General features: G+C 40.2%; 2 protein-coding genes across 2 annotated transcripts; both read right to left on the reverse strand.

Moving 5' to 3' along the window:
• Positions 1–1,650: 1,650 nt before the first annotated feature.
• Positions 1,651–18,001, reverse strand: galk1 (galactokinase 1). The gene is made up of 8 exons (XM_037755919.1): positions 17,690–18,001; positions 15,321–15,510; positions 14,985–15,104; positions 14,605–14,740; positions 13,125–13,306; positions 10,772–10,922; positions 10,509–10,671; positions 1,651–2,443 (listed from the first exon to the last, which is right to left on the reverse strand). Exons 1-8 carry the CDS (start codon positions 17,852–17,854, stop codon positions 2,369–2,371), a joined length of 1,182 nt encoding a protein of 393 aa, XP_037611847.1. The 5' UTR covers positions 17,855–18,001; the 3' UTR covers positions 1,651–2,368.
• Positions 3,549–9,812, reverse strand: LOC119479924 (BTB/POZ domain-containing protein KCTD21-like). Its single transcript, XM_037755920.1, has 2 exons — positions 7,891–9,812; positions 3,549–5,518 (listed from the first exon to the last, which is right to left on the reverse strand). The coding sequence occupies exons 1-2, from the start codon at positions 8,302–8,304 to the stop codon at positions 5,054–5,056; spliced, it is 879 nt and encodes a 292-aa protein (XP_037611848.1). The 5' UTR covers positions 8,305–9,812; the 3' UTR covers positions 3,549–5,053.
• Positions 18,002–18,380: the final 379 nt, after the last annotated feature.

Below are 18,380 nucleotides of genomic sequence, written 5' to 3' on the forward strand. Positions count from 1 at the left end.
ATTTGCATAGTGATTAATGCTACTTAACCAATAGATCATATAAAATACCTAAAATAAAAATATTTTAAAATATATAAGTAAAGCGCTGAAACGTGAGAACAGTCTCAAAGTGGACACAATAAAATTTAAAAATTTAAAAAAAAAGAGGGATTCAATTCAGGAATGTTAACTTAGCCTTTAACCTTTTATTTTGTTGTGTAGGATCGCATGCCCTATGTGTCCGCATGAGTAAAGGACAAAGCAAGAGAGTGAAAATATTGCGCCACTTGGATTCAAATAATCATGCAAATACAGTGGTTAAGTTCAAGTTCCAACATTATTTTATTAAAGTTACAATTATTCTATAAATGTTACTTTAACAGCTGTAAGAAATTAGCCTAACATGCTTAATCGTCTATACAGGCCCACTGGCGTTCGTGATTTATTTTCATGAATAAAAACATTTCAAAAACATCCCCCCTCTGATTTTTTTCACAAATCACATCATGTTCACAAGAGAACATACCACTCTGGGTAAATGTTGGACTGTTAGGCAATGAGTGGAAACAAACTGTAAACTGAAGAATGCTATTAGAAAAAAAATCCCATTGATAAAGGCAATAATTTGATCTGACCTGTCCTTTCGGTCAAAAGGAAGGTTTACGGAAACATACAGAAATTCGACAGATTCTGCAGAGCTTCCTTACAGCAGAAAATTAAAATAAGACAGGAAGCTTTATTTATTCATTTTTAATCAAGATACCAAAAGAAAAGTATGATTTGAGATTCAGACAACCAGAATAAATTAGAAATAAGACTTCCAGTATAGCCTTTTAAAAGAAAACAGTAGGAGTGTTACTTTATTTATCTAAAAACAACAGCTTAATTAAAATAAACTTCAGTAAACCATTTAAAGCCCCTGCATACCCATGGCTCATCTCACAGGTGTTTTCAATATATCTGCCTGATTAGACCTCTTCTTATACATGAAACTGGCACATACGGGTACTTTGCCAAAAGTCATATGCATTCATCTCTTGTTATACAAACGTTTTAGTTGGAGACGACAGTCTGATGCTGCTATAACGTTAATGTATGACTGTGACATGCTAGTCACTGTCACCTGCATCATTTAGCCATTTACCACACTGACAAGGAATATTCACGTATCGTATGTGCCTCAAATCTCAGTGTTACTATTACCGGTTTGTTTAAAGGTCCCATATCGTGCTCATTTTCAGGATCATACTTGTATTATGTGTTTCTACTAGAACATGTTTACATGCTGTAATGTTCAAAAAAACCTTTATTTTCCTCATACGGTCTGCCTGAATATGCCTGTATTCGGAATTGCACCGAAATTGCAACAGAATTGCATTGCTAGGCAACAGCTTGGGTCCATGTGTACGTCCTGTCAGCTGATGACATTCACATACACTGCAACCAGGAATAAACTGGGACACATTTATAATTTTTACGTTTAAATCTGTCTAAAGGGTCTAAATATTGTATATTTGTGACATCACAAATGGACAGAAATCCTGACAGCTTGTTTCAAATGCAGAGTTTCTGAATACGGGCTGTGTGTATTTCCCTGTGGATTGAGCGTTTCGATACTTTCACAGTATTTATATAGGACTTAAGCCTGCTTTATAATAAAGAAACATGAAAATCTCACTTTTTTATAATGTGGGACCTTTAAAGTAGAAATTTGATTTGGAGACATGTTTCAACCCCCAAAAGGGGGCGTGGTCATGAGAGCCTATACTCTGGATTACGTATTGCCGGTCTGATGTATGGGTGAGTACAGCCTGTGTTGACTGACATCTAGCTGACCCTCTATGGGTGGGGCAACTAACGCCTTCAGTATAAGATGCATTATCAGCTTTATTAGTATATTAAATTTACAGACATCACATAATTCTCATCATAGCTCTGCCCAACACCAAGCAGACAACTGATTAGCCAGAATAATTAAAAACACTTTAAAGCATTAATGTTACTTCATTTTTGGCCACTATTGGGCAGAAGAACTCTAGCTGTTACAGTACTGATATTTTATTGCCTTACAAAGTTATTATAGCTAATGTGTTCACAGACCATTTTCTTCCTTCCAGAGCAACTTCATTATCACAGGTCATACTTATACATAACAGTTGCTACAAGTTATCTAGCTGATAATTCAGTGCATAAAATCTCATAATAGAAAACAACGGTTTACTGTGAAGGCACTTTTCCTACATTAACGGGATGCTGTTCAGCCAGCTCCAGATATGCATAACAGTATATCATTTTAATCTTAATAGCGAAAATTGAAAGAAAAGTCAAATAGAAAAGGCCTATAAAGAGGAGTGAATGTGTTTCTACATCAGAGATGTGTTGACAAAGGTCAGGGCAGACTGAGAGCCCGAGCTCCCTCTGAAGGAGTTGTCACATAGAAAGTCGGGGTTCCACTGTATCGCTCCTGTTGAGGAAAAAAAATATACAAACACACACACAATGAGTACATAAAACCATGGTAACCAATAACATATCTGAAACTATAGCCACTAAATCTGAGAGCTATGGGAGCATACTGATGAGTGCAGAATGTGAGTAACCATTATAAAACCAGTCAGTATACATCCAGAAGGCTCAGAGCCATTCATACTCCTCACAGGACTAGGAAGGAAGGTCAAAGAGGGAGCAAGAGGAAACAACCACTGGGTTTGTTTTCGCTACTAGACACCTTTCCTCTTCAGCCGAGACGCATCTTTTCCTTCTTCAGACTATAATTAAAGTTCATAACTCATCGGACTCCCCCTGTAAGTCATTTAAAGGGCAAACAGATATAACCCGCCCACAAGGAAATGCAGTCAGTTCAATTCATCATGAAATACTGTGACTAAGCTAATTCTAATGTGTAGGTGCAGATTCTTTTTTTAGTATTTGACAAACAAGAAAAAAAAAAATAGAAAAACACATTAATCATTAGCCAAGTCTAACAAAATTCAAGTTTCAGGTGTGTGAAGTGGGGGGAGGAGGGCAATGGCCATTTTGCCACCCCGAGCCCACCTTCAACTCAACCATCATTTTGATCTCAATTACACATCTGTAAAGTTTCGTGACTGCATCTTGTACAGTTACGATGCTATTGTGGTGACAAAGTCTGTCCACAGACAGAAGAAAAAAAACACCTGGCAAAGTACTTGAAAACCTCCACTGTGGTACTTCCACACGCTGTCGCGCCTGGTTAGAAGAGACAAATTGTAACTTTGACACATGTTCTGCGTTTTAGATCTAAGGCTGGATTTGTAGTTGTTAAAGAGGTTACGGCCTAGCTACTGAGCCTATGCATGTGGCCACTACGCCTACTACTACACCACCTCAAAAGTTTAACTACATGTCTGGGCTGCGGCGGCTTCGGAGATTACCACGTGTGGACTCCAAGAACTGTGATTGGTCAGCTTTGGCTGCTTGTGTTTTTTGTCTTGTCTCAATAATAAGACATGGTCGTTGCCGTGTAAATATAAATTGAGTTTAAAGGGAAAGTTACACATTTTGGAAAGCACGCTTATTTGCTTTCTTGCTGATAGTTGGATGACACTTATGTCTGCGTGAATCACTGGAGCTAGAGTCGGGAGCTAATTATCTAAACTCAGCATAAAGACTGGAGACAGCTAGCCTGGCTCAACTTCGAATTTTCAAATTTCTTGGCAATCGGCCAGTCACAGTGACTGAAGTGTCCACTGGTTTCTTGGCAACCTCATGGCGACAACGAGAGTCCAGGAAGTGTCCAGAGAAAAAATAGTTCCAGCTTGTGATGTCACATCTGCTTCCAAATGTTTTATGAGGTAGGAAATGCACACAACACATCTGTTAGGCCTCAAGGACACAATGCATTTAGGTGAGAAACATAACCTTTTTTTTTTACAGGAAAAATCCACAGGGCAGAGTCACGAGTGTGGTATCGATCCTCTCATCTTAACGTAATAAATCTTAATGTAATAAATGAGGAAACTCATGAAAGATTTTATTGGTGGTATAAGTTCTGACAATGTGACAGTACTTGTTTTTCTACAGTACGTCAGGTACCGTAGGTATCAGGGATCAGGGCTCGAGACTAACGTCGTCCCCTTCGTCTCGGTTTCCCTGATGATGCTACATTGTGAACAACAAATCTGCGTTGAAATCTGCAGGAGGAGAGCTAGCTAATGTACGGAGGTCGCATTGAGTTACATTATGATGCGTTCAAGCTCTATTCCATAAAATTGGGCAAAGGTAATCTCTATCGTTATCATGATGTGTTCAAATGTAATCTTGTAAAATGTAGTTTTTGGCAAGAAAATTTAAGGCGGGTCATCAGGGATTAGTAATAAATTCACAAAACCCAATATGCTAATGGTAAAGGATTGGATGTTGAAGTACATTTGATTATTGTTTTGTTTTTTATCGTGGTATCGAGAATCTGTAAATTTCACTGGTATTGAAATCGAATACTAAATTTCTGGGACATCCGTACTCGGCAGCGGTTGAAAGCCAACTCCAGATTCATTCTCGTTTTGGAACGAGCTTTGTCCGCTTGGCGTTTCGCTTCGCCATATTTGCGTTTTTTCGGCACTGTGTCCGCCATTTTTGTAGCTTCCCCTTGGATGCGTGCTTACAATCTGGCACCTGGTCGCTATGTCTTTAATAGAGGTTGACGCCCCAAAATATCCCGAACACAGCAATATAAGAAAATGCAGGCAGCGGGCTGCGCTGTCTCTGCAAATGCAGACACCACCACACACTTCTAGTGGGTGAGAGGGATTCTTTTTGTATGAGTCTATACAATGTTTTTTTTAGGAAAATCCTACTCATTGTGCTTTTAGCACAGCTTAATATTTACTATTTTGGTGAACTCTATGACAGGAGCTCAGACACAGAGACTACAGACAAAAAGCAAGTCTGTATCCTTTTGATTTCCAGATTGAAAGAGTTAACCCCCAACTCGAACCAACTGGATAACTGGCTCAGTTGTGACCAGAGAGAACAAACCATCCTTCATCAACATGGCATGTTGTGGTACTTTTAATTTGTGTTCTTTGCCCAGAGCTCAGCACTTGACAAGCCGAAGTGAGGAGCAGTTCAGAATTTCCGCCGGGTCAGGAGTCACCAGATCGACCTTGAACCCTTCAGCCAAAGACACCTTCAGCAGCTCCTCAACAAACCCCTGCATGTCTGTGACATCACACGGGTTCCGGTGCACGTTCGTGACGTCATCCAACGGCGTGACCTCGGGGTTGGAGACAGTTAACTCCCGGTAGCGCTGCTTGTCGTACTGGTCCTGCGGGAGTTGGTCGGGCTTCGGCACCCACTCCAGTTTCAGCCTGTTCTGCGTCGGGTTGCACGGATGGGGGCTGGTGAGACCCCGGGATGTTCTGTAGGAGAAGCGCTCACAAAGAAGGGCGAGGAAGGCTCCCCAGGTACAAAAGAGGTCGACGGTGAATGCTCGCACAGAGCATGTGCGAAGCTCATAGTTTTCTGGCCCGTGGCGTAAGTTAAAGTGGAGAACGCGGACCTGGAATGAGAAGGCAGAATACACTGACAACACCATTCTCCAGAGCGTACACAAACAAAGAACCGGTCTGTCCATGTCTCTGAATGTGTAAACCGATGCACACGCACACACACACACACACACATCCTCTGCTCACATACTGTATGGTAAACATCAACTGACTCTCAAAAGGTTAGTGAATGCCAGTATTTTCTATAGTTTTAGAATTCTCCACTGAAAGCCAAGCTGATAGACAATTCAGGTCAAAGGAAAAATTTGACATTTTGAGGAAAACGCTTATTGAATTTCTTACCAAAAGTTAGAGGAGAAGATTGATAACACTCTCGAGTCTGTACGCTAAATATGAAACTACTTTCAAGCAGCCAGCTAACTTTGCTAAGCACAAATACTAGGAAATGGGAAGACAGCTAGCCTGGCCAAAATTTACCTACCAACATTTTAACACGATTTTAACATGTTTAAACTAATTAAAGGGGACATATCATGTTCATTTTCAGGTTCATACTTGTATTTGGGGTTTCTACTAGAACATGTTTACATGCTTTAATGTTAAAAAAAACACATTATTTTTCTCATAGTGTCTGTCTGAATATCCCTGTATTCAGCCTCTGTCTGAAACGCTCCGTTTTTAGCGCCTGTCTCTTTAAGAGCCCCTCCCGAAGAAGCCCAGTCTGCTCTGATTGGCCTTTGAGAAAAATATGATGTATATTCTAATGAGCCTGCATGTGACGTAAGAAGGGAAGTCAAATCTTAATTCTTTGAAATATTTCTCTCTTTCTTTCTTGTTAAATCTGTACAACAACCAAGAAGTATAAACATCAAATCACTGTTTTTACCGGGGTTATGTGCCAGAACTATTTCTTGGTTGGGATGACGATTTGTAATTTTAAGGCCTTTACACACTGGGGGTGTTTTTTTTTTGTGCAATTAATTTGCACGTCATGTATTTTTTCAAACTGTTGTTTTTGTTTTTGTCATGAGTACTTCCAGAACGTAAATATTACGCTGCAAAAAAACTGAGTAATTTTTTTCCAGAATGAGGTTGATTTTTCGGAGTTTTCGCACCATGAATAAAAGCATCGGCCAATCACGCTGTGGAGAACGGAAATATTTAATACGTACACTATAATGTACAACAACACGGAGGCTCCATTAGTACGAACCAAGACAGCAAACTTTATTTACTCCTTTCAACCTTGATAAAGGCAGCGCAGACCAGATCCACTCCTTCCATTCTTACCTTTCACAATAAAAGCCCTAGACATACTGTATATATTGCATAACTGTTTACCAGAGGAAAATTCAGAGTATTTCACTAAAAGGAAACTCAATAAAATAGGTTACAGTAGTTTAGGCTATACAACAATTTACCTCAGACAGACTGCCAGACGCTGCTCTGGGTCAATAGGATCCTGGTTTTGGCCTCTGTCTGTGCAAATCTATTCAAACCATTTATTGAAAAATTGGCACAAATTTGCATTGCTGCCAGTATGAATAGTTTTGATGTGAAATAATCACAGCTGAGTATTTTGTATTTTGGTGTTGTTTATTTGTCAAGACCCCGGTGTGTAAAGACCTTTACACTTGTTTGTATGGATTAAACAAACGTGTTAATTAGTGCGCTTTAGAGGTACTAGAAGGTGGATTGTGTTATGTCTCAACAGAGCCAGGCTAGACGTTTCCCCCCTGCTTCCTGTCTTTATGCCAAGCTAAATTAGCCGGCTGCTGGCGGTTGCTTCATATTTAACTAAACTTACTGACAAACAGAGAGTGGTGTCAATCTTCTCATCTAACTCTCAGCAAGACAGCGAATAAGCGTGTTTCCCAAAATGTCAAACTATTTAAATTCTCCTTAATCTCACAAGTCACCGTCACTTCTATATGGATAAACTGTTTTTGAGGTATTACATTTTCTGGAAATTACATTTAGAAACCCATTAAGGTACTTTCAGAAAGAGAGCGGTTGCTGCAGCCGCCTCAATTGCTTCCAATGGGTGAGCTCCAAAACCCCAATTGGTTATTGTGGGTTGGATGTGGTTTCGGCTCAAATTCAAATTGGCACTTTTGCCGACCTGAATCTATGGCACTGTGCTGCACGTAAACAGTTTAACACATGTACCAACAGCACTAATAAACATATATTTCACATTGATTCTTGTGACTGAAACCAGATGGAAAAGCTGCTGTACTGCACCTTGAAGCTGTGAAAAGATAAGCACAGCATATCCTCAACCTCCTGTCGTTTGATCATCAGCTGATAAAGATTCAAATGTCACACCTGGCGCCTCATATGCCACCTTCTGTTGCCACTAACAAAGCAGTATGCGGGAGCAACGCCACCGTAAACACAACTTTTACAAAAAAAAACATACCTTGGAATCAACATTCACCACAATCATGGCTCCTAGCGGCCCTCCTTTAAGGCTGAGAGGCACCGATGCCTCGTAGCGGCAAATCTCCTCCAGCAGGGGGCGTATCTGGAAGAAATCCACCTCTCTCCGCAGCAGCGGCAGCTCTGAAAAGCCGTCCGGCAAGTCCAGGGAGCTAGAGCGCAGGTAATTCAGAATGTACCTGAACACTTTGCCGTCACGGTCTATGAAAACATTCCCTCCGTTATCTCTCAGCACGGGGATCTGTCCGGTGAACATAGCGCCAAGCATGGAGTCACGGCAGCGCGTCAGAGTGTCCAGGGTCGTCGTGTAAATCTCTCCACCGACGTTCAACGACACCGGGTCCTGGAGAGAGTTCCTGTTGCTGTTGTCGTCCGGTGAGTTGAGGTTCAGCATGTTGGAGGCGAAGCTGTGTGGGTTTTACGGTCCCTCTCTGATGTTGTTATTGGGAGGACAAGGATCCTTCTGCTCCGGTCAGGAATGCTGAGGACTGAGGGATGTGGAGGTTTCGAGTGCTTCTTTTGTATCCAAGAAAGAGTTGTTTCCTTTGACGGGTAGCGAGCCACAGTAGTAGCCAGGATACGGCCAAGTTAGGAAAGATGCGAGGAAAGCTGCCAAGTCTGTTTCCAAAGCTGAAGATTTATAAAAGCGGAGTTTTCAAACACATAAAAGGCCGCTGCTCTTTTCCTTCTCGTTGTTGCCAAGCAAACGTTTCATCCTTATAAATTCCTGTGATTTTCTTGCGGTTAGATTTACATCTTTGTTGATGTATCTCCTTTAGGATTCGGAATCAGCTAACAGCAGGCCTACAGTCTGACTGCAGGGCCACAGTGACCAGACCAGCATGCTAATAACTGGACACTTCTGGCTCCACGAAGCTCCCTTTTATTCTCAGCTCATACCCCCTGATCTCTCTCTCACACACACACACACACACACACACACACAGACACAAACACACACTGGAGCTGTCTGAGCAAGACACGGGGGACTGGGCAATTTGTCTGAAATGAACCCCTTAAAGTGACAGACAGAACACTGAAAGTGCTTTTCATCCCCTGCGAACAAATGAACAATGACCTCAGACACTTTTCATTTCAAATACCCTTCGGAATGCAAACATTGTTCACCAGAAAACAGAATCATAAAAATAGAAAAAGTTCAGTTTCCCAACTAAACGACAGCAACTGACTTTGTTGCACCTGCTGAATTATGTTGCAGGATGAGAATAATTAAGCTAAATATTTCAGAAGTCCATTACTCCTTCAAACATGATCTTCTAAAGTAAATGATACTAAATAGAATGAGAGAAAGAATCACAGGGCTTGGGAGGAGGTCACCCTCATCACTTTATCATTTTATCTTGTTAGACATTTGTGTGAAATAGTCATAATTAGCATATGAATTCTTGAGTTATGGCCAAAAACATGTTTTGTGAGGTCACAGTGACCTTGACATTTGACCTTTTACCACCAAATTCTAATCAGTTCCTCCTTGAGTCCAAGTGGACATTTGTGCGAAATTTGAAGAAATTTGAAAGAGGGGTCCCCGAGATTTCACAAGAGTAGGACGGACGTGAGGTCACAGTGCTCTTGACCTTTGACCTTTTACCACCAATTTCTAATCAGTTCCTCCTTGAGTTTAAGTGGAGGTTTGTGACAAATTTGAAGAAATTCCTTCCAGGCGTTCCTGAGATACGTGTTCATGAGAATGGAAACGGACAGACGGACGGACAACCCAAAAACATAATGCCTCTGTCTGCGGCTGTCGCTGGCAGCATAAAAACTGCTCTGCATGTTAAACTTAAATTAGTGGTATTACAGGACAGGATGGGTCGGGGCTAGCTGGTTAGCATGCTCATTTCAATAGATATCTTTGCAACACAATACATAGACGTCTTTGACATAACGTCAACCCTGTAACCTCTTCACATTCTGTTGATAGTGTTTTAAACTAAAATTCCGGCCAGATCTTACACATTGCACCTTTAAAGGTCTTATTGATAACATTTTTATGTAGACAAATATTTAAAAAAAAAAAAAAAAATATATATATATATATACATCCTGGTGCATCCACAAAGGTGCCAAATAAAAGTATGGCTTTTCCTGAAAAAAAAAAAGTATGATTGTATTGATCATTTAAAAGATTTTGGCGGGTCCAAAATTAATGTTTTGTTTATCTCTGTGGAAGATATCTGACTTTTGGTTTCCACTTCGAACAAGGCTTGTGAGCCAATAGTAAAACGACGTTGGTATCACGTGGTATGTCTGGGCCGTGTGGAAAAAACGGATAAAGGATAAAGACTTGTTGTGAAGTGAATGTAATGGAACGGGAGGGAGAATGCGACATCTAGTGGCTGAATGTTATCGATGTTATTAATAGCACCTTTAAATAAGGGACGCTTTTGCCTGATAACAGCAGGCGGGGACGGAGAGAAAAAAAAAAATCACCAATCAAGCTTTTGATTTCGATGGTCGAAATCAGAAACTAATTTCAAGCGATTTCCAATTCAGGATGGAAATCGTGACACCCCTATACAGTCACGTGATCTCTAAAGTATACAGTGTGTGCGTGTATGAATGAGTGTGTGTTTTAACCTGTATGTGGAGTATAGTCCTGTCAATGGCGTGGGCCTGCAGCAAGGTCACGGTGCATCCACCGAATCCTCCGCCGGTCATCCGGCTGCCAAACACCCCCTCCACCTCCATGGCTGCAGACACCAGCTCATCCAGCTCCCTGCAGCTCACCTCGTACAAGTCTCTGTGACAGGGACACCCAGTTACCTCACACCTCTCCCACATTCTGACCTGAACAGAGACTCTGAGGTTAAACAGGTGTGATACAGCTGCTTTAACGGTACCTGAGGGAGTTGTGGCTCTCCACCATCAGCTTGCCAAACTCTCTGTAGGCTCCTCTCTTCAGGGCTTCAGCACCTCGGACGGTTCTTTCTATCTCCTCTATCACATGACGAGCTCTTCGAAAGGTTACATCATCCAGTCTGTCTCTTGCCTCTGAAATGAAGGAAGGGTCAAAACGTCACGCTACGCCAGGCTTCAGTGGGCGTGAATAGCATTGGATGTTAATTAAAGTCTAAAGATCTGATTGGTGCATTACACGCTGTTTGTCTTCCCTTTGAGGGAAAACAAAAACAAAAGGGGGAAACAGCTTCTTTGCTCATAGCCCAGGGCTCCAGACTAACTTTTTACATTGGTTTCTCTGGTGTGCCGAACTTTTTCATTTAGGTGCGCCAGCACATCATTTAGGTGCACCCACAATTTTTTCCCTGGTCCTTCTGGTGCTGCAAAAATACATTTTAAGCATTTTTGTCAGTTCCCATAGGCCTACATTAGGGATGTCACCATTCCAGTTATTTAGTAGCTGGTTGCTACCAATACCAGTGAAATTCCACAATTCTCGATACCAATTTGATGCCTCGATAAAAAAAAAAAAAACAAGAGTAAAACATTAAATACCATGTACTTCCAACCTACCCTCCTTTATTACCGTTTGCATACTGGTTTTTGTTATGAAGTTATAATTCCCTCTCTATTATCTATTTATATTGCTGTGAAAACATCTGTATTTATTCAAGTTTCTCACCAAAAACTTAATTTTGCAAGATTACATTTGAACGCATCATGATGATTAGAATTTTCTTCGCCCAATACTCATCTTTACTGAATAGAGCCTGAATGCATCATAATGAAATACACATGTTTACATATAACATTGGTATAAGAGTAGCGTAATGTAATGTGTGTGTGTGTGTGTAGCGAGTGAGTGGTCAAGAGATAGAGAGAGAGAGAGAGAGATGCGCTCAGAGCAGATCAGCTGCTTGACGATCATCGGAACAGAAAAGAAATTAGCGGTAAAGTTGTCTCGTGTTATTAAATGTACAGTGTCACACACACACATGCACAGTTTATGTTCTCCCCCCTTGTGAAATGAATCCAGAATGTCGGTCTGGGCTGAGCCGTTCGGGTCCGGGGACAGGTGTAACGGGTACTGCCGCATGTTTCTTGATGTAAAAACAATCAATAGATTTCTTCATTTTGAATTACCGGTATGTTTTATGGTTGTGATGTTTCTTGAGGAGGAGTACAGGGTGCCGTTTTACACACACACAATGAAAATGTCTAGTCGCACTCGACAGACTATTGGTCGCATATACGACCTAAATGGTCGCACTCTGGAGCCCTGGTAAAGCCAAACAAACATTTATCCAAATTTGAAATTCACAGCATTAATAAAGCAGTAAACAACAATTTTCTATGTATTCATCTCATTTCATCAGAACACGTAGGCCTGGCCTACATGAAAGCAGTTTATATGTTGACTGTATCCAATGTTGTGTTGGTCATAGTCATACTATAGAATTATATACAGTATGTTGCTTGTGTATTAGTGAATAATACATAAAAAAGGGAAACTTTAATAAAAATTGCATAATGAATCGCAATATTGGTTTAAAAAAATCTCAATTACATTATTTTTTCCATATTTTTCAGCCCTATTAGCCGCTATGGTGATGGACATTCCTTCTGGAAACACATCAGTTGGCTTTATAGTAATAAAGTACACATACATATCTTGCACCTTGTCTTGCTAAAAAGCTAACAAATATCCTGATGGAGAAGCTCCTGCCACTTTGCAGACATTATAGCTAGTGGAGCCACTCAGCTGTAGAACCACTGACCTGCTTAAAATGTACCAGGAAATGTCAGTTCAGATGGAGAATGGTGAGGTCTTTTTACTCTTTTTCTTCAGCACCACTGCTAACATTACACCGCCTGTCTGTCCTCGGACTTATAGGCTACAGTTATGAGAACAAGTCGGTTTACATTTTGTCCCCGCGCCACTGTCAACTCAGCTATCAGCGAAAAAAGCACAAGATTCTACAGACTCCATAGCCTGGAGGCTAAACGGGAATTTCTGGCTGCATCTCAAAAACATTTCAAGTTTTTACTGAGGTGTCTGTGGGTGTATATCTGAACTTTGAACAGAGCCAGGCCAGCACTAGATCACTGGGACAGAACATGACGTACAAATCACATGAAGACAGGACAAGGCAGAGTGACATTAATGGAATGGAAGAGGATAAGATAGGGCAGGAATTAGGACAGCAAACTAACCCAGGACAGAGCAGGATGGGGAATAATAAAATGAGACAGAGTGGATCAGCACAGGATAATAAAACTATATACTTCACACACCCTCCAGGTCCTTCATGGTGGCATCTCTGAGACTGTCCTTTCCCAGGATGGAGGCAGCCTCCTCACACTGCCTGCGTCTCATGGGGTACTCGCTGCCCGTCAGAGAGTGTTTGACATTGGAGTTGGTGATGAGGATGACCAGGCCTGGATCTGCCAGAGGGACAAGAGTGGCCTCCAGAGACCTGAGTCCAACCACAAAGAAGAAGTCAATGTTGGATGTGAATGTGTAGAAGTTCCTCCGACTTTGAAAGCGTTTTGCCAAAACATGCCAATAGGCAATGGGAATGTGACGTCATCGACAGCAAGTCGGCCATTTTTGGAGGGTAAAGGGTAAGAGTGCATGGCCATTTTCAAAGGGGTCCCTTGACCTCTGACCTCCAGATATGTGAATGAAAACGGGTTCTATGGGTACCCACGAGTCTCCCATTTACAGACATGCCCACTTTATGATAATCACATGCAGTTTGGGGCAAGTCATAGTCAAGTCACCACGCTGACACACTGACAGCTGTTGTTGTCTATTGGGCTGCAGTTTGCCATGTTATGATTTGAGCATATTTTTAATGCTAAATGCAGTATCTGTGAGGGTTTCTGGACAATATTTGTCATTGTTTTGTGTTGTTAATTGATTTCTAATAATAAATATATATGTATTTTTGCATAAAGCAGCATATTTGCCCACTCCCATGTTGATAAGAGTATTAAATACTTGACAAATCTCCCTTTAAGGTACATTTTGAACGGATAAAAATGTGATAGTAATTGCAATTAATCATGGACAATCATGCAATTAATCGGGATTAAATATTTCAATCAATTGACATCCCTAATATATATATGTATATATATATATATACATATATATATGTATGTGTGTGTTATTATATATGTCAAATACAAATACAAATGCATATTCATTGAGAAAATGTCTAGGATAACACATACTAAAGTTAAAGGATAACTTGTTTCCATTGTACTACATCTTGTTATGTTATGTTATTATTTAACACAAGCCATGATCTTTTCTCTAACCATAACCAAGTAGTTTTGTTGCCTAAACCTTTAACAACGTTGAACACGTGGCACTGTGCGTGATGCAAGGCTGATATGAAATGTATTTCGGTTCAGAAACGTCGCCATTCATCGTATCCCGTGATTTGCAGAAAGGTACAATGCCAAAAAAAATTCTGACGGCTGGGTTGGTAATATAACAGTTCATAGATTAGTTAGTTCATAGATTACGTTCTAATCGAACAAATCTATAACTTAGAGTCTGCATATGTTTAATACATGTCTAATATCTTTCTAATACATTTGTCTTGTGTTGTTCTTTCACACAACTATAGAAGTGTAAAAAATAGGCTACTTCAAATTATTCCAAGGAACATACATGAGGCGGCCCCTGGTATATTCTCTATCTTGTAATGTAAGGGGTCCTTGGCTGAAAAAAGATTGAGAACCTCTGGTTTACAGTACATACCTGCAGTCAATGAGCAAAGCATGGCCCTCCCTGCCGAGAACAGACACAAACTGATCCATGATGCCACAGGGGACACCAGCATGAGTGTGTTCTGCCTTCTGACAGGCCACCGCTGTGGACACCTTGTCTCCGTCATCTGAAAGATGAAGAAAGATGTAGAGGAAAATACCAACAAATCCAGGCTCGTTTAAATGAAGATCAACCAGACGGGGTCCAGAAACAAAGTGTTTTATTGAACTTTGAGCCTCAGCTGCAGTAGAACTTTAGGCTGAAATTAAGCAATATCAGTTATTGCAATGTCCTTGGAAAATCACTGGACATCACCTATCTCTAATCTAATGCACTGAATATCAGAGTCACACTGTAATCAAGATTCTGACCTGGCTTGAGCTGCTGCAGGAATGTGTAGAAAGCCACCTCCAGAGAGGCTGAGCTGGACAGACCTCCTCCCAGGGGGACACTGCTGACTATCACCGCCCTGAAACCTGGGACAGGAGGAGCTGAGGCATAACAGACAGACAAAGAGACAGTCCACATTAAATAAATATCATGTGGTGTCCAACCGAGGCAGGATAAGATGACATTTATGAGATCAACAAGCGTCTGCTGTATGTCTGTTCTCATTCTCTTCGACAGGACCAGATTAAACGTATGAGTTGAACAATGACAAACAAGCTCCTGTAGTATTATTAGTAGTAATATTTATAGTTGTTTACCCCTGTAATGCTGTATAACACCCTTCACGTAGTTTGCCCAGCTGGGTAGCCCTGGAGACAGCGGTGATCCGTCACTGGGCAGGCTGAAGTCCACCCTCCGAGGCTCATCAGCATCCTTTGTCGCTGTTACCACGGTGACATCCTGGCCAGAGGTTTGCCTCCCTACCACCACAGTCACCAGGGGCAGCGCCTGGTACACCAAACACAAACAGACACAATGCAGCAGGGTGGTTATCTTTCCTCTTTGACAGAGTAGAAATAAACTTCATGTAAAAAAAAAAAAAAAAAAAAAAAAAAAAAAAAGGAAGTACAAATTTCCCAACTGTGGGACTAATAAAGGAATACTCTCTTATCTTATCTTATAGTTTATGTGCATATCTAAACATTTGAACTAATAGATATATCACCATGAAACGTCCCCAGTTGATTACTTACATTGGAGGTTATTGTTTTGTATTACAAGTTTTCTGAAATGTTTTTTTAAACCTGCAGTAGACAGAAAGTTTTTGGCATCATTGGGCAAAAATTCCATAACAACCTTTCAGCATATTGTAATTCAAGAGTTCTGAGAGAAAACTAGACTTCTGCACTTCCTCATGACTCTGTTTTCAGGCTTTAAAATATCTAGCCCGTGACGGGAGACTTTGGCCAATCACAGGTCATTTCAGAGAGAGAGAGAGAAAGCGTTCCTATTGTCTGTTCATTCAACGGAGGCAGCTGTCAATCACTCGCAAACTCCAATCAAACGATCAAACTAGGCAGCGCTGATCAAATACGAATCGATATTCTGTTACTGTTATGCCTATTTCTCTCCTCAAATGTTTCATCTTGTAGTGTACTCTTTAGCTGTAAAATGAGAAAGTTTGCTCCGGATGGTGGGCGGTGTTTCCTCAACATGGCTGCCGGGTCACAAACTTTCTCATTTTACAGCTAAACAGTACACTACAAGATGTTTCTGAAAACATTTGAGGAGAGAAATAGCAATTACAGTAACAGAATATTGATTCATATTTGATCAGCGGTGCCTAGTTTGACCATTTGATCAGAGTTCAAGAGTGATTGACAGCTGCTCAGAGACGGCAAGGCTCCAGCTCGTCTCTGAGTGCTTGTTTTCCTCCGGTCTGTGAAATCTTGCAGATGCCGTTAGGAGCACCGGAGGACACCAGAGGAACATGATTTTTTTTCCAGATTACCTGTCTCATGAACTACTGTCAGGATATAGTGATCGCATTATAAACATAACTTTATTAAATCATATTTGCGTCCAGTGAAAACCATGTATCTCCAACTTGGGAGATGTCTGTACCAAATTTGATTTCGATTTTTTTTTCCTGATAAACTAATGTGTTCCTTTATGTGTTGAGAAAATGCTCCTAATTCTTAATTCATTACATTTTAGTCTGAGATCGTTACGTATTGGCACTGGCTCCAAAACTTCACATTTAACCCCAATTCTACAAGAACTTTCTGATAAGGTGTTTTGTTAAATTGACAAAGCCGATAATGATTCATCTGAAAAAAATGTTCCTTTAACAGTCTTCTCGTGATGCCAAATATATTATGATTATTTCACACATTTAGAAGATGCTTGAAGCCTTAATACTGATCTCAATTTCATCTCCCAGCACCGTGTCCTGATTAAAACATCCTTCAATTCATAAGATTCTCCGAGAGATTATCGTCATATGAAATATTCATAGTTCTTCTTGTTATGTGTAAATCAGCAAAATAGGAATGTTGGTAACACTTTATAATAACCATAAATTGTATAGGATAGTTAATTAAGCGTAGTTAATGTTTTTTAATGTTAACAAACAATGAAATGGTAATTAATAATATTTACTAATTATTAGTAATGCTATAATTTCTGTTATTTCAACAGTTTATTGTTGCACACATAATAACATTTATATATTATTTGTTAATTATTAAGATACTATTTGTAAACCTTAAAGAAATTGTTTGTAAAACATCTATAAACATTACATAGATAGATATTTGCAACACTTGGTTAATAATTGGTTTGTAAACCATCTATAAACATTATTTGGATTATCAAGTTGTAACTGATGATTATAATACTTGTCAAATGGTTAATAAATAGTTTGTAAAGCATCTATAAACATTATTCAGATAGTTAGTTAGTTTTATAAAAATAACTTTATTAAATCATATTTGCTCCATTCTGCCTACTGCAGCTTTAATAGTGATGAGTCGCTGGGAACACGTGTAGAGTGAAGAGGCCCAGAGTGACGTCATATATAACAAGCAACACATTAAAACATTAAAGTGCCAGATTTTTGAACGAGATTTGGTGTGACAGCCAAAAACAACAGTGTGTCAGTTCACCCAAACAGTGGCGCTGTTACCATTGGAAGCACTAGTCCCTGGTTGTAGTCGGTGTGCTCCCCCATCAGGTTGACTCTTCCTGGAGCACACACCGCCGTCTGAGGAGCTTCCTCTCCGAACGCCTGCACATACAGACAGCGAGCATCCGCGACGAGCTCCGCTACACTGGGATAACAGCTGGCCATTGAGTTAATAGACACTTTTGACCGCTGGAGGTTCAATTATATCAATGAAACGCTCTCACAATGCTAGATGGAGGTAAATGTTCTGTTGACATCAGGTGCTTCCTGGAGGTGTGCTCGAATAGTTTGTTGTGAGGCTCTGATTGGTGGGAGGACGTCACGTGACACAGCTTGCTTTTTTTCAGCTTGTGATCACTTTTGAATGAATGAAAAACTTTATTTCGAACATAAAAATAAATAAAAACAGATATAAAATAATAAAAAACAAAACAAGAGTAATAATGTCCGAAAAGGAGTAGGTAGAAGTAAAACTTATATTTCCCTATACCGCTTTCTCACTTCTCCTCTAATAACTCATATATCATATAGAATGATAATATAATATAATATATAAACTATCCCAGATTTATTTACATCCCACATTAAATATATGAACAGCATCCCAAGTTTATTTACAACCTACATATCCATCCGCAGTTAAAAAGTAGATATAAACCAACCATTAAAGCAACCCTTATCACAACTCAGA

This window comes from Sebastes umbrosus, chromosome 20 (assembly GCF_015220745.1).
Source record: "Sebastes umbrosus isolate fSebUmb1 chromosome 20, fSebUmb1.pri, whole genome shotgun sequence".
Taxonomy (NCBI): Eukaryota; Metazoa; Chordata; class Actinopteri; order Perciformes; family Sebastidae; genus Sebastes; species Sebastes umbrosus.

What these genes read in the sequence shown, in the direction of transcription:
- LOC119479924 (XM_037755920.1), bottom strand. Translation starts at nt 8,304, where the DNA reads ATGCTGAACCTCAACTCACCGGACGACAACAGCAACAGGAACTCTCTC. An exon ending in TGGTGAATGTTGATTCCAAG is followed by an intron (nt 5,519 to 7,890) that starts GTATGTTTTTTT and finishes TTCTCATTCCAG; the next exon opens with GTCCGCGTTCTCCACTTTAA.
- galk1 (XM_037755919.1), bottom strand. Translation starts at nt 17,854, where the DNA reads ATGGCCAGCTGTTATCCCAGTGTAGCGGAGCTCGTCGCGGATGCTCGC. An exon ending in CCTGCAGCAGCTCAAGCCAG is followed by an intron (nt 14,741 to 14,984) that starts GTCAGAATCTTG and finishes TTCATCTTTCAG; the next exon opens with ATGACGGAGACAAGGTGTCC. An exon ending in GCTTTGCTCATTGACTGCAG is followed by an intron (nt 13,307 to 14,604) that starts GTATGTACTGTA and finishes GGTTGGACTCAG; the next exon opens with GTCTCTGGAGGCCACTCTTG.